Raw genomic sequence first — 15,585 nt, forward strand, 5'->3', positions numbered from 1 at the left:
CTTAAAGCAGCAGTTATCCTGGCGTTTGTTGAAGGGCATTGTATAATAACGCGTTTTGATTGTGTGTATGATATTGAAAATCGCGGTCTTAAGTGAAACTTTTGATAATGGGGTTAGGACGCTTCTGGGCTGCATGGGCTTCAGAACCGTTTTATGTCATATGGTACCGCGTTACGCTGTTGGCGATAATTTAGTCTGCCGAAATCCGGTCCGCGACAAAAGGCACACTTCTACCACCCGTGACCTCACGGGCAGAGCTGAGAGGGCTAAAGGAACGCGTCTGAGTAAGAGAAATTACAAATGATTTGTGACGCCAATCACGCACGCCGGCGTACATCTGTGGCCTCAATTGAGCCGAGAGACTGCAGATGTCTTCACCCGAAGTCGTGGTTTGCCCTGGAGACTCCGTCAAAGGATGGATGGTCATGCAGAATGCCAAGTCGGTGGGCAATGTTGGCTCATTTGGCCAATTGCATATGTGTGTATGTCTTTCAAGACGTACGGCTCTAAAAACGTGAATTTGGATGGTCTGTGGGCTACCAATGAAACTTTGACTCGCGACGGAGGGACGGGAGTATGTTTTTGCATCCTCAAATCCACTTGGAAACCCCTTTTTTACCAAATTAACGGCGTTGTAGCTATCAGCATATTACCAAAGTTCAGAAATTCGGCTCATAACTGAGACACAGAGTAAAAAGTCGGGCTCAAAAGACCTTATCTACATCAAGAGGCAACGTTTCCGGGCGATGAGATTATCCTCATGAACAATGTTCTTCGTGCTCTAGATAAGTAGACCCAACACTATGTTTAGGAAATGTAGGCCTACTCTGGAGGCCCCGTTGCAAACTAGGAAGCCCTCATTCCGGGTTAGAAGCCACACTCCAAAGGAGGGTGCCTCCTACAGAAGATGCTTTCTATAGGGGAATGCTTCCTCTGTGTACACGCCAGGAGGCCCCATTTTCGGAACAGGAGACCTCTTGCAGCATGTATGCATTGCAAAGCCGCGGCGCGGATCACGTGGGATGACGAGGCCTCTTCGCTGGATTTGGAGGTCCTTTCGTGAATCGAAGGCCCTTTGTTCTAGATGGAGACAGCCCTATATACATCAAGGAGCCCTTTTCTGGAAAAGAAGGCCATGTTTTAGGCAGGCGAGACCGCTTGCTGCAAAATCAGAAGGCCCCATTTTTGATATCACTTATGTCCATAATGGATACACGAAACAACTGTATATATGGATGCACGTAACAGTTTGATAAGGTGGCACATGCCCTCGGTGCCTTTCCCCCTTGAATACGGAACTGCCCGGGAGGCCTCCTATGAGCAGGCTCCAATTTTTCCAGGAACTCCAACAGTAGCATTCTGCCCTCCAATCCCTGGCGCCGCCCCTGCCTCTTACAAAGTTACTTACAAACTTACTTCCTTACCCACTTACCTGGCTTTACTTACTTACTTACCCTACTACCTTACTCGGCTCTCTTGCAAAGTTACTTCCGATGAAAACTCAAAGCCCTATATACGGGCCGAAGTCATCAAATCATTGTTTACACTTGGCATGACGTCACTGGGAGTCCTCAGTCAGCGGCCCGCCGCGGGCGATGAACAGGCGGGCCGGTCTCCGCCGCAGGTCAGCAGGCGGCTCGGTCTTCGCCGCAGATCAGCAGGCGGCCCATTCTCCGCCGCCGGTAAGTAGGCGGCCCGGTCTCCGCCGCCGGACAGTGGGCGGCCCGGCCTCTGACGGTAAGTAGGCGGCCCGGTCTCCGCCGCCGGTAAGTAGGCGGCCCGGTCTCCGTCGCCGGTCAGTAGGCGGCCCGGTCTCCGCCGCCGGTCAGTAGGCGGCCCGGTCTCCGCCGCCGGTCAGTAGGCGGCCCGGTCTCCGTCGCCGGTCAGTAGGCGGCCCGATCTCCGCCGCCGGACAGTAGGCTGCCCGGTCTCCGCCGCAGGTCAGAAGGCGGGCCGGTCTCCGACGGTAAGTAGGCGGCCCGGTCTCCGCCGCCGGTAAGGGGCGGCCCGTCCGACGGTAAGTAGGCGGCCGGTCTCCGACGGTAGTAGCGGCCCGGTCTCCGCCGCCGGTCAGTAGGCGGCCCAGTCTCCGCCGCCGGTCAGTAGGGGCCGGTCTCCGCCGTCAGTAGGCAGCTATCTTCGCCGCGGTCAGTAGGCGCCCGGTCTCCGACGGTAAGTAGGCGAACCGTGTCTCCCCGCCGGTAGTAGGTGCCCGGCCTCCGCATGCCGGTGGTAAGTAGGCGGCCCCCCCCCGTCTCCGCCGCGGTCAGTAGGCGCCCGTCTCGGCCGCCGCCCAGTAGTGGCCGGTCTCCGCCGGCGAGTCAGTAGGCCGGACCCGGTCTCCGCCTCCGGGGCCCGTCTCCAACAGTAAGTAGGCGGCAAGGTCTCCGCCGCCGGTAAGTAGGCGGCCCGGTCTCCGCCGCCGGTCAGTAGGCAGCCTATTCTCCGCCGCCGGTCAGTAGGCAGCCTATTCTCCGCCGCCGGTAAGTAGGCGGCCCGGTCTCCGCCGGTAAGTAGGCGGCCCGGTCTCCGCCGCCGGTCAGTAAGCGGCCCGGTCTCCGCCGTCCGTTAGTGGGTCGCCCGATCTCCGCCGCCGGATGTCCGGATTTCAACGCACCCAGTATCGTGCTGCATGGTACATTTCCACGAATGCCAAGAAGTAAAAATAAACAGGGCGCATGCATCATGCGATTTGGAACCGTACACGACATGCACGGTGGTCGATTTCAGCATTGCTATAAACAGCCAGGTCGTCTCTATGGGCGTTGCGGCATATCGAGACACCCTCCAGTGGCGAGGCAGTCTGGGGCACCTCTCAAATATCGCGACATATCGGGTAACTTTCTCGCGCGGCGTCTGGTGCGCCTCCTATAGGTGTGGGGACTGCTCCCTTTCGCCCTAGCGACGATGCAGGATGGAAATGCTTTTCACACGCGGCAAATTCGGGCATTTCCAAAGCGCGACAATCCCAGGCAAGACCCCAAGCCGCGAAGGCAGACTGAAAACATGCGAGACTTGAGCCAGGCAGGACACCGCTCCCAGCGTCACAGCAGGTCTGGACACAGCTCCCAGCGTCACAGCAGGTCTGGACACAGCTCCCAGCGTCACAGCAGGTCTGGACACAGCTCCCAGCGTCACAGCAGGCCGTGAGCGGCACAGCGAGGCCGCACTCTCGGTGGCCACTAATGGGCATGAGCCGGGTGCTGGAACTAGCAATGGGTGGGGGGTGCGGGGGGGGGGAGGGGAAGATCTGGGGCATGACTGCACAGAATTTCTGGGAACTTGGTATTGGATCTTTAGACTTCGAATGATAACGTGGATGAGATTGGTAATCGTCCTCCCCGAATTTGGCGAGCACTTGTATTACTCATGGGTATGAGTAATGGAACACTAATCCGAAGCAATCCTTGCCTCTCGAGCTTGTGGTCAAATGGTGGCCTCCTTTTAACGGTCATATCAACTATCAAGACTCTGAAGACTAGATTATTAGGCGTCATTAGGCCAGACCCTGAGGACAGAACTGGATCTTCAGCCTGCAAACTGATCAGTGATCTTTGTGGATGATCAGTGATGATTGGCACCACTTGCATGGATACGTTAGTTGTTACATATACATGCATTCCACCATAGCATGGTCGGATACTGCATCTTCAAGGGAGTTATGAAGAATGAGCTGCTCGGAGCCAGGTCAAACTAGTCCTCACAAAATGGCCAATACGTGATCGAGATACTGCACTTCCAGCACGTCTGGTGAACACAACACGATCAACGTTTAAAGCTGTTTATGACTTTTACCAGAGCAGTTGCGGAAATACAGAACTGCAGCACGGCACGCGCGAGATTACTACAAACATGGAAGCCACAAACAGCAAACAGAAGCTACAAACAGCAAACACTGCTCCGACCTTACCAGCAGCGTACGCCCAGCGCGTGCAACTGATGCATCAGGCACTCACACAGGTGCATCAGATACTCATATACGGGTATCAGATACTTGCACTTAAATGCCTGGATGCCCAACAGCCGCCGCCTGGTGTGGTACATGCGCCTTGTGCACTGCTGGTGGCCAAACTGGACGACCGCTGATGATGTTCATTTGAGGCAACAAAAGACACAACATGCGCGAGGTTGACGATAGGTGACAGCACTCGCTCCCTGTTAGTGGCGTGATTCGCATACCAAAAAGAGCGGTGAGTAGCTTTAACCTTTCTTGCGACCACGCAAGCTAAGCTGACAAGCGGTCAACTGAGAGGAGCATTAATAATGCGGAATCATGCGTTATCGTTGGGACATGGATATGCGTGGGCACCCTGCCTCAAAATATGTCGGCTTTTTCCCGTCACAGCAATAAACTGGCACTGCTTAAGCGCCAGTTTGGTTGGTCACCAGCATGTGATGTCCAAGTTTTTTGAAGCTACGTTGGTTTCAGTTCTGTAAATTCAGGATATACACATTATATGCATATATGCATATATGTGTGTGTCTGTATATATTTAGACATAAACATATATATACATATATATATATATATATATATATATATATATATATATATATATATATTCAGCAAGCGGGCCAGCGGGACCCTCCCGCTCTGTTTAGCACTGGGGTCGTTAGCCGCAGGGGAGGACTCGGCGGAGGGGAGGAGACAATCAGTGCGCACCGCGTCGTCAGCGACCGTATCAGCGTACGCTGCGCCATGAGCCGCAGCGTCGAACTCAGCACGTAAAGCAGCACTCAGAGCCGCACCCTGAGTAGCATTCGGGGCAGGGTGGAGGGACTTTCGGCGGCAGGCACGTCAACTGGCCATTTAGCAGCCTGCGGACCCAGTCCAAGGTGCTGCAGCCGGGTGGCGGCCCTGTCACCATCCCGGCGTCCGGTCCGTTCTTGATTCGGGGTATCAGCCCCGCCACCAGCCTGGAGCCCACCTCCTCCAGGAGCACGGAGCTCTCTGATCTAGAGGTGGGATGGTTGTTGTAGTGCACGAGCGGCTCTGCCTCATCATGTAAATCGATGTCGTGTAACCCATAGGTGTCATCGTTGTCGTAGTGCTCGAGCGGATCTGTCTCATCACGGTTATCAATGTCGTGTAACCCGTGGGTGGCATCGTTGTCGTAGTGCTCGAGCGGATCTGTCTCATCATGGAAATCGATGTCATGTGATCCATAGGTGGCATCGTTGTCGTAGTGCTCGAGCGCATCTATCTTATCACGGTTTTCAGAGTTGTGTAACCCATAGGTGGCATCGTCGTAGTGCTCGAGCGGATCCGTCTCACCATGCAAATCGATGTCATGTGACCCATAGGTGTCACCGTTGTCGTAGTGCTCGAGCGGATCCGTCTCACCATGCAAATCGATGTCATGTGACCCATAGGTGTCACCGTTGTCGTAGTGCTCGAGCGGATCCGTCTCACCATGCAAATCGATGTCATGTGACCCATAGGTGTCACCGTTGTCGTAGTGCTCGAGCGGATCCGTCTCACCACGTAAATCGATGTCATGTGACCCATAGGTGGCATCGTTGTCGTAGTGCCCGAGCGGATCCGTCCCACCACGTATATCGATGTCATGTGACCCATCGGTGGCATCGTTGTCGTAGTGCTCGAGCGCATCTATCTTATCACGGTTTTCAAAGCTGTGTAACCCATGGGTGGCATCCTTGTCGTAGCGCTGGAGCGGATCTGTCTCATCATGGAAATCGATGTCATGTGATCCATAGGTGGCATCGTTGTCGTAGTGCTCGAGCGCATCTATCTTATCACGGTTTTCAAAGTTGTGTAACCCATACGTGGCATCGTCGTCGTAGTGCTCGAGCGAATCTGTCTCATCATGGAAATCGATGTCATGTGATCCATAGGTGGCATCGTTGTCGTAGGGCTCGAGCGCATCTATCTTATCACGGTTTTCAAAGTTGTGTAACCCATAGGTGGCATCGTTGTCGTAGTGCTCGAGCGAATCTGTCTCATCATGGAAATCGATGTCATGTGATCCATAGGTGGCATCGTTGTCGTAGTGCTCGAGCGCATCTATCTTATCACGGTTTTCAAAGTTGTGTGACCCATAGGTGGCACCGTTGTCGTAGTGCTCGAGCGAATCTGTCTCATCATGGAAATCGATATCGCGTGACCCATAGGTGGCATCGTTGTCGTAGTGCTCGAGCAAATCTGTCTCATCATGGAAATCGATATCGCGTGACCCATAGGTGGAGCCACCTCTGCTGATATCGCTCGAATATCCGCGGTTGTCGTCGTATGTCGAAGAGTGGTGGACGCTTCTGCCGGCGTTGCTCGCGCTCGGGTATCTCCCAGAGTTGTATACTGACGCGAGATGGAGACTGCGAGCTGGCCCCGCCTACGGACGAGGTACGAAAGTCAGCCAGGCGGTGATAAGGCTCATGGCTCTTGTAACCGCCTGTGAGGATCAGTCTGTCTTGTCACATGGCATGTCATGGTTGTCTTTTAATCAGCTCTTGTTCATAAGAACAAACTGACGAGCTGAAGAATGCTTGATTTTGTACAAAACGCGGTAGCTGGCAAAACAGGCAGACGTTATGTATGGGCGGTTTTACGCAACCGAACAATAAAACGGTGAAACAAGCTGTTCCAAATGTAAAGACGCTGAAGCAAGCATCACATATGATGAAATATACTCGCATTCAACTACTGGTTTACATTTAAGTGAAAAACTGCTCTAGACAGACTTTCTTCAGCTTCAGACAGACTCCAGACTTTCTCTGTTAAGTAAAAATGTTCATCAAACGTCATGGTTTCATTATGTCATTGCGCCTTGCACAATATGGATTGAGAGCCAATTAACGGCCGGTATATCTGGAAACGGTGCCTACGAGCAACAGTTATGAACGACTCGCTAAGTACCTTTTTATTGGTCCTGATCGTCGCATGGCTAATGGTATGGCAGAATTTGAATGAGGTTATTAAAGCGGCCTGAATGACCTGCAAATTGTCTCCCGGAAATGGTCCGCACACATTTGCGGGCGTACAGTTTAGAAGCTGGGGAGGTTTAAGGCCTCAGAAAGTAGGGCTGCGAGCTGCAGTGAATGATATCAGCGATAGCTGTTCAGCTTAGAACCCATACAAATGTAAAACATTGTTTTGAAGTCATCGTTGCGGTGAAGTAAACGTTATACTAGTATCGTAGGATTTAGCGATATTTAGGCATTTATAAATATATATATATATATATATATATATATATATATAATATTTAAATACTTAAGATATTTATTGCAGTTATCTAGCAGTGTGCTTACCTGCAAAAGAAGACAGCACACAGCACCGGCGACAAAGATGGTCACATTTCTCAGATGCATTGTTCTGGATGTGCCACCCACGGCTCTTGGCTCTCAGATGTCTGAAGTGCGGCAGGCTGTGGGTGAGCTCAGGGTTTATGTTTTGGCATTAACCGACCTTCAGCATACCAGGAGGGACTAGAGAAAACCGGCATTGAGAAAACATGGGCTGTATTGAGAAGGTTTGACGCATCAGAACAGTGCTTATGGTGACGAGGGAACTCGATTAACAAAACAGATCACGTGTGAAAACTAAGACACGTTAGCAAAGAAATTTTCCTCAGTCTGCGCAGACATTGCTTTTGTTAAGGTATCACGGAAAGAGTATACTCTGCATAAGCTTAATATGGAAAACAGCTCATTCTTAAGCACGTGCATGTTTTTGGTAACAGGTTTTCAAAAGGGCCATTTCTTTTGTACACACGTTGTGCTCAGTATGAGAGTAAACGCCCGTGAGCTTTAAGCTGTTCGGCACTTTGGTCGGCAGTGCTTACGTTAACAACAGCTGATCTTAAATGTGCCAACAAATATTTGTCCAACGACGCTAGTAAGCGAGCCTTAGTTACGTTACGAAATGTCGACCTTCGAACTGTCTGCAGTCTGAACACAAAAAACCTTTGTTCAGCGAGCAACTTCTGACAAACGGAAGGTCAATTATCCTCAGCGCAAGAACTCCAAAGCCATAGTGTTGAACAGCCACCGGACCAAGGCGTTATTTGTTTGCACCCAGTCGTCTGACCGTACAGCGCGCCAACTCACCGTCTCCTTCGCCAGAGGCGTCCGTCTATTTAACGCTTTCAGGTATCCCTCCTCCTCCTCTTGGACAGACTGGATCCCCTGCGTCGACGCACTCAGCTGCCCCAGTGGTGGCAACGGACTCGCTCCAGAGGCGTCACTCACCGTCACTGCCCTGGTCACGGTTCCGACGCCGCTGTGCTACTCCCGACAATGCCGCTATCCAGTCCTCTCGCAGCGCCTTTTACGTCAGCGACACCAATAACCGCCATGGCAGCTGTGGAACAGAAAACCGGTCCGCGGGACCTCAGTTATCCTTTTTGATCCTGAATTCCGACGTCTTCTCACTTGCAACAAAAAACTTAATTAAGCATCTTTTCTTAAGTGGCGTGCATTCTGTCTGGCTGTGTGCGGCTACCACATGACGCAACTGGACATCTTTCTTGCTAAATCGTGGTAACAGGCAGCCCATAACAGGAAGCGGAAGTCAAAGGATAAAGTTATCACGCGAGCCAAATCGCCTGAATTTCGAACACTGGAATGTTAAACCGACGCACCCACGTGACCAGAGAGAAACCATGACTCCTTTCCTGGAGTATCGCATTTTCTATCCCTTGCAACACCAGCTCAAGGGGTGCCATGATCCACGTAACGCCCGGCTGAGCGGCGTTTGACTCTGCCAATCTCGAAGCAAATACTCTGTTAACGCGGACATGACCCCTGCAGAACGCACATAAAATCCTGATGACGTCGAGTTTGTCCACCCAAACAGACCGTCCTCGTGAGACCCCGTAGAAACACCCTTCAGACGCCAGCATTATCACTGCGAACGCCGCCAAAACTCGACCGTAACTCTCTCCGAAGGCCTCTCTGGCGCCTCCAGGCGACTTCCTTAACACCGTTAACACTCGCTTGTGACGCGTCTTGTATCCGCCACCTCCATGATCTGATTTGCGGCCTTCCCACCGCTTAGTCTTAAAGTAATGCCATTTGCTGATGTAACTGCATGTCGACCATCATTCACGTGCACACCGCATCAAACCACATATCCGACCACATGCGAAAAAAAAACACGTCAGAATCGCCTCCCTGGCCACAAATGTTCTCAGCTTCTTCTCAGCCGAGCAGTGCGGCCATCACAAAAGGGCGCGGCCCTTTGTGACCTTTTTTGGAACCTGCCCCCCCCCCCTGGGCCCAGATGCCCTGCATCAGCCTCTCGGCAGATTTGCAGAGCTGCACGTTGATTCCCAGTGCATGTTTCGCCAGAAGCATTCCAGTCACGCAGCACCGGGCATACTTATAACAAAACACAAAGAGTGAGACGACCCAAAAAAGGAGAGCTTCCTCCTCACTCATGCATGCAGAGACCACCCGGCACTTGAGCATTACCGCAAATTCAGGACGCTGACTCCGGATGTTCGCGCAAGTTACGTCTAATGCTACGAATGCCTTTTCCCTTCTTTAAGGAGCCAGGGCAGCGTCTTCGCTGCGTTATCTGAAATTACAAATGGATTGGAGGATAGACTGTTTTACTGGTCGTACCACGTGCGCGTATTGTACCATCCAAGAAACAAGCGGGGGTGGGGTGAGTTAACACGCGCCCGGGTGGCCGGCTAGATACCCTCCGCCCGGGTGGGGGTCAACTTGACCTTCTTGAGATCTCGGAAACTAAGAGAGTTAAAGACGCCAAATTCACAGGATGTGTTGGCCTACACGTGAACTCACTTGGGTCAAAGTTAAGGGTTCCTAGGTCATGACCTATGGGTTAAATAAGGTAAAACAATGTCAACTTCTAGGTTGGTCTCCAAAGCGCCCCAGAGTCTAGATAGCCGTTTCTAAGCAAAATTCCACATGCTAGTTAAGGTCAGTGACCTTATCTGACACTTCAAAGGTCATGGTGATCAAAATCATACAAGGCTACCATTTTGGAGTTAAATAAGCGACAAAGATAATGCTCGGCAATTTTTCTAATAACAAAATTTTGACCCGGGTCACTGATCTATCCTGACCTCTAAGAAGTCCATGGAAGATGTATAATGTGGCTCCTGCTATCAATAAATTCAAAATGTGCACCAGAAGCTATCCCATTCTCCAATCCCTCGTGTAAAAAATAGGCTGATGGTGACCTTGGGCTGATCTTTGTACCTGACCCAGGTCAACGTAATTCGGTCATTTAAAATTGGTGTTACCTAAAAAAGTATCTCAGAAATGTTTGGCTTGGTCTACTCCGTTGTTGCACCAGATTGAACGATTGTCTAGAAATTGATTTTGCTGAAACCCTGACCTGACTTTGGCCTGTTATAGGTCAGTGACCTTACAAGGTACATCTAAATTTTTGATGCCAAACGATCCGCTATTCAATTTTCTACAATCATGCAAGATGTGGCGCGGCTGCGCCTCGCTGTTCGGAAACTATTCTGGAAAAACTTTCGGGGGGTCAATTTGACCCCCACCCGAGCGCGTGTTAAGGTGAGGTGAGGCGAGATAAGGTGGAGTGAAGAGGCGGCGAGGGGAGGGAATGGGGGAATACGGTGAGGGGATGACAGGGGAGAGGCGAGGGAAAGGAAGAGAAACGGAATAGCAAAGAAGTGCGAGAGACGGAGAGAGAGTGACCGGGTGACGAGTGAGTGAGAGTGAGAGCGAGAGAGTGACGAAAAAAACGAGAGGGCACAGACGAGAGTGGACAAAACTGACAGAGTGGGGAAGCGAGAGGCAAGAGACGAGACAGACGGACAGACAGAGCAGGGGAGGCGAGGGGCAAGAGACGATACAGACATACAGACAGACGGCAGGATACGGGAGGCGAGTACGATTTGGAGAGGAGGGAGGAGACGAGAAGCGGTAGACGATTTGGCTTTATCGCAACGACATCGGAAGTGCTCAATCTTCTTTGGCAAGTTTGCCAGGTTAAAGTGAAATGCCACATTCAAGAATGAGGAGTAAAGCCATTAAGCTGGGAATAAAGGTTACTTGAGCTTCGGGATCCAGCGGCTTGCGGTCAGTTATCGGGCATGGGTGTCATTGGATGTTATAGCATTCTTAGCATTCAAGACGTTTAAACAGACAGCAATTAATTTCGTCCGAACCATGCGTAAATATATTCGAAAGCCCGTAGCGGCTGGGAGCGCGACTTTTGCGCATGTGCGTGAATGTGTAACAAAGAACTCATGACTCGCCACCACCTTGCGCGTCAATCGCAAAGTGTGTGGAGAGCGGCTTTTGCGCATGTGCGTGAGCGTGTAACAAAAAACTCATGACTCGCCACCACCTTGCGCGTCAATCGCAAGGTGTGTGGACGCGCTCCTAGGACATTGTAAAGGCTGGTGTAGACCGCCTTTAACACTGAGCGATACATATCACCACTATGACACATCCAATCGGCCGCCGTCTGTAAGGGTTCAGGTGCGTAAGCCGACGCGTTTTGACATGGCCTGCAAAAAAAAAAATGAGGGCCGCGGTTCTAAGACCCCGCTAACGCGGGGGTTCAGCAACTGTTATACATGGAGACACGCAGCGTGAAAGTGCGTCTAGCCAGTGTACGTCCAGCCAGTGTGCGTCCAGCCAGTGTGCGTCCAGCCAGTGTGCGTCCAGCCAGTGTACGTCCAGCCAGTGTGCGTCCAGCCAGTGTGCGTCCAGCCAGTGTACGTCCAGCCAGTGTGCGTCCAGCCAGTGTGCGTCCAGCCAGTGTGAGTCCAGCCAGTGTGCGTCCAGCCAGTGTGCGTCCAGCCAGTGTGCGTCCAGCCAGTGTGCGTCCAGCCAGTGTACGTCCAGCCAGGCTGTAAGCTAACGTCTAGCGTGGCCAATGGGTTATGGTGATGTCAAGCACATATCGCCGCTGTACCCCTCCCCCCCCCGCCCTCCTCGTATACACGAACACAACATGCGAGAGATAAATCAATCTACAAGGTTATGACAAAACCATACCATAAGACAAAAAACTACCAAACTGAAAAGACAAAAGGAGAGCTTCAAATGCTTACGTAGACGTACTTGTTCAGATAAAAGACTGCACCACGAGCTTGGAGCAATTTAATTGTGAGACCATACAAGCACTAAGCACTACGTCACTAAGGTCGGCATCTCGGCGCCGCCGTCGCGACGCCGGCCCCGTGGCCGAGGGGCACGATGGCGGGCTCGGCAGTCCGTTGGAGCCGGATTTGAGTGTCAGAAAAGAGAGCTGATTGGCCCGGCCATCAGAGAGCTGATTGGCCTGGCGTGACGTCAGCTGGCAACTGGCCAAATACGGTCAACCTCGCCCGGGGCGGCCGTGGACACAACATTGCATGACGCGATAAAGGCCCCTCCTGTCGGGAGAAAAGGCCGGAGGCGAAAATAACTGCCCGGTTGGAATTGCGTTATTGGGGGCAGGGGTGGGGGTCAGGATGCAGGCAGCAAGCTATGCTTAGCACGTACTTCAAACCCGATATCATCCTTTCAAGACAATCGGGTTAAATTTTAAAAGTATGAGAAAATGTTAAGAGAAATTGACAAAAATTGGCCCAGGAGGTAGAATATCTGAAGGAAGGTAATGGTTTTGTTGTTTGCAAGAGCCAAGAACCAACATTGAGCATTCATATTAATGAAACTGATTCATCAGCCAACAACCAACGATAAGCAGTTGCAATAATGAATCTGGTTCGCTGATGCTTCATTAACAATGCACATTATCTGCCTGTAGCCTCCTGCAACCAGACAATCGAGGATCACTTTAACCATGTACGAACAGGTGAAGCGGCTACTGTAAGATATCTGGCCGGGCTTTTAACTTCCACATTCTCGCCAGGGTCTCGCTGAGTTCTGCGGCCCCGAGATATGGTATGACGCTTATGACGGCGAAGGCCAAGTCGCGGTCACTGCTAGGACAACTCGAAAACGCACAGTAATGAATGAAATGTCACACATGAGCACACTGGAAGGATGGAGAAGGCATGGGGATTTTGAAACCACATTTCTGAACAGCAAGGTCATCTTAAAACTATTGACGAAGCCAGGGACGTCAGCAGGATTTCATGCCAAGGGGATAACCGGCGTCCGGTGATCTCGCTAGGCTTGGAAGCGGATCTGGGGGGAGGGGACGGGGCGGGGACGGGGCGGGGAACCGCTGACGCAATAGGATGGGCGCACTCACTGTGGGAGCCCTTTGAGACTTATTGGGAGGGGGGGGGGGGTGATGATCTAAATGCATGACGTTACATATTTCCCTGGAAGTGGTGACACTCCTTGACACACAAGTTGGATTGGAGGACAGAGAAAAGTCCTTTTGGGCCGGTCTCTATGACGTGCTGACTCGGTTCACGATATTCTGTGGCATTGTTTTGATAAACAGCGACAGCACACGCATCGATACTTTTACTGCAAGTCCCACTGCCCGCGTAGAAAGAAGTTTGCAATGGTCATCGTTACCTATAATGGTAGAAAAACGAACGGGAGCAAACCCACGAGCCCATATCTAAGTAACGTAACGAGCCTGCTAAAAGGACGCAACAGTGCGTCCATGACCACTAAATCGCTTTAATTTTTAATCGGACTAGAGAGTTTGATTTGCCGTGAAAGCAATGTTTATTTTGAAACAAGTTATCTAAGCTGCATCGTCAAATTTCACACCAGTAAAAATGTTTCCCCGAGTGCTTGCAGAACCAACACTTGACCGTCACCGGCACTCGTCACTTTGCCCATGGGATAATGGGGTCATGTCACAACTAGTTTGTGCCATAAGAAACTCTGCACAAGTAAAAGGGTTATTAAGTACCGTAGGGCTCCAGTTTTCCAGGCCTGCAGTCCGCAGATCCTTGAGAACAATGTCACAGGTCAATGGCCTGATAAGCTATCCACTTTAACATTCCAACGACGGTGTAAAAGTATTCAAAACTGCGTGGCCAAAATTTCAGCGCTCAAACAGCGAGCAGCTTAGTGTCCAGCCCCCAAGCCCCTTCTCTCTTCAATACACCTTAGGGGAGATGGCATGCCGCCCCCCCCCCCCCCTCTCCCGTGCTGGCAAGGCTTAATGCAGCCTAAAGTGTCCATGGAGACAGGGTCGAGCCTGGCACCGGACAGCCAGACTGGCGGCAGAGACAAGATAGAGACGATAGAGACGGATTAGTTGACGATCTGTGTACCACTCGTTCCGAAAAATTGGCGTGATGGCATACATGGATTCGATGGACTGACAGGTCAGACCTTAGAACATGGCTTATGGCATGTTGGTAGCAAAAAAAGACACCAAGCTGCCAAAGAAAATCTGATAGGTCACGAACCTTCTTTCGTCGTCTTTCTCTCGGCAGGTCTCGTAGATCGCATCAGCGGTTTCCCTCTACTCCGATCTGGAAGGTTCTTTCCCTCTTTCCAAAACAGACTTAGCTCCCGCAGGGCGACGGTGGCTGTCGAGCTTGAACGTCGTTCTGAAATAATGGGGTAATAAGACACAAGTTTGTCATTTATTGCGATGACACTGTTTCCGCGGAGGACAGGTCTTCGTGTCCGCAAATGACAATGAATGAATGAAGGCAAGGCACCTGCACCTCATTATTCACGTGCAGCACCAGGGGCGCAGCTATCCAAACATAACTGGCTCGTGCGGGTGGGCGCATGGCAACGCTAGTTTCGAATGCTTATCTGGAGTTTTTGGGCCATTTTTCTTACATAATCTTGCGTTCCATATTAACACTCCATGGGTGACCCGGGCCCCAAAAAATAGGCAAGTTTCAAGCATGCACATCGTATCAGGTAACACTTTCCGTCCCCAGTATCTGCATGCGAACCCGTGATGTTCTACGAATATTCCCACAATTTTCCTGTGGGAAACTCGGCGTGGGAAGTGGGCCCCGTGGAGAAACTGGGTCCACGCTAAGCTTCAACCGAGTGGGGAAGCTGGGTCCCCGTCCCGCTCCACTGCTGCGTCTCTCAACAGGAGCTTGACTGGTGGTGGCAGCTGCTGTGCCCGTAGAGATAGACGTCCGGCTGGTGGATGGTTTTTCCGAGGCATAAGGCTAATACTACTGTCTTATCTATGTGAATCATGTTCCTCGCTAATGCACTGAACGACTTTCTGTCTTAGCTACGTTTACAATGATGTGAAGACAAGGAATTTGGGCACACAGCCCACACCCGCGCCACACACCCAGCAACGCCGCGCGACCGCCGCTGCCCAACGCGCCGACTCAGCAGCGGTGGCGTAATTTAACACAGGTGCCCCGAAATCCCGCCAGGCGACCAATCAGGTTTCAGTGCAAAAACAAAGGCAAGCTCCCGGATATCATGTCACGTTTGCAGTTGGTTCAAACTAAGTCATGCTAGGTAAAAGGTAGGTGAATCTTAAGTTTGAGGGCATTGACTGGAATATTTGTTCATAAGGAACTCTTCTGGTTATTTTCTCGTCAGTTGTATAGTGTGGTAGGCATCAGCAAGTGATATTTTAGTGGCAAATCATGCGATAATTAAGTGATAAAGTTTGAAGCCAAATACAACTGCGACATTGCACTCGGGAGTTTGTTTTCGTTTTTCACTGAGCCGTGGTCGTTCCGTCGCCTGGCGGGATTTCGGGGA

At 51.4% G+C, this 15,585-nt stretch overlaps 2 protein-coding genes across 3 annotated transcripts in view; one reads left to right on the plus strand and one right to left on the minus strand.

Annotated features, from left to right (window-relative positions):
- The window catches only part of LOC119104350 (cubilin), a 34,983-nt gene extending 33,009 nt beyond the window's left edge, over nucleotides 1-1,974 (plus strand). Inside the window, exon 9 of the mRNA XM_037228045.1 lies at nucleotides 1,941-1,974. Within this exon, the coding sequence (XP_037083940.1) occupies nucleotides 1,941-1,974 (34 nt within the window). The remainder of the gene's footprint in view (nucleotides 1-1,940) is intronic.
- Nucleotides 1,975-4,568: 2,594 nt separating this feature from the next.
- On the minus strand, nucleotides 4,569-8,227 carry LOC119104905 (uncharacterized). 2 transcript variants are annotated; one of them, XM_037228642.1, is made up of 3 exons: nucleotides 8,068-8,227; nucleotides 7,270-7,370; nucleotides 4,569-6,350 (listed from the first exon to the last, which is right to left on the minus strand). In XM_037228642.1, the coding sequence occupies exons 2-3, from the start codon at nucleotides 7,327-7,329 to the stop codon at nucleotides 4,719-4,721; spliced, it is 1,692 nt and encodes a 563-aa protein (XP_037084537.1). In that variant the 5' UTR covers nucleotides 7,330-7,370; nucleotides 8,068-8,227; the 3' UTR covers nucleotides 4,569-4,718. The 2 variants fall into 2 exon arrangements, with proteins under 2 accessions (XP_037084537.1, XP_037084536.1); XM_037228641.1 differs by having other exon boundaries at nucleotides 7,270-7,385.
- Between the last annotated feature and the right edge of the window lie 7,358 nt (nucleotides 8,228-15,585).

The sequence above is a fragment of the Pollicipes pollicipes genome, unplaced genomic scaffold (assembly GCF_011947565.3).
Source record: "Pollicipes pollicipes isolate AB1234 unplaced genomic scaffold, Ppol_2.1 Scaffold_6052;HRSCAF=7182_pilon_pilon_pilon, whole genome shotgun sequence".
Classification (NCBI taxonomy): domain Eukaryota; kingdom Metazoa; phylum Arthropoda; class Thecostraca; order Pollicipedomorpha; family Pollicipedidae; genus Pollicipes; species Pollicipes pollicipes.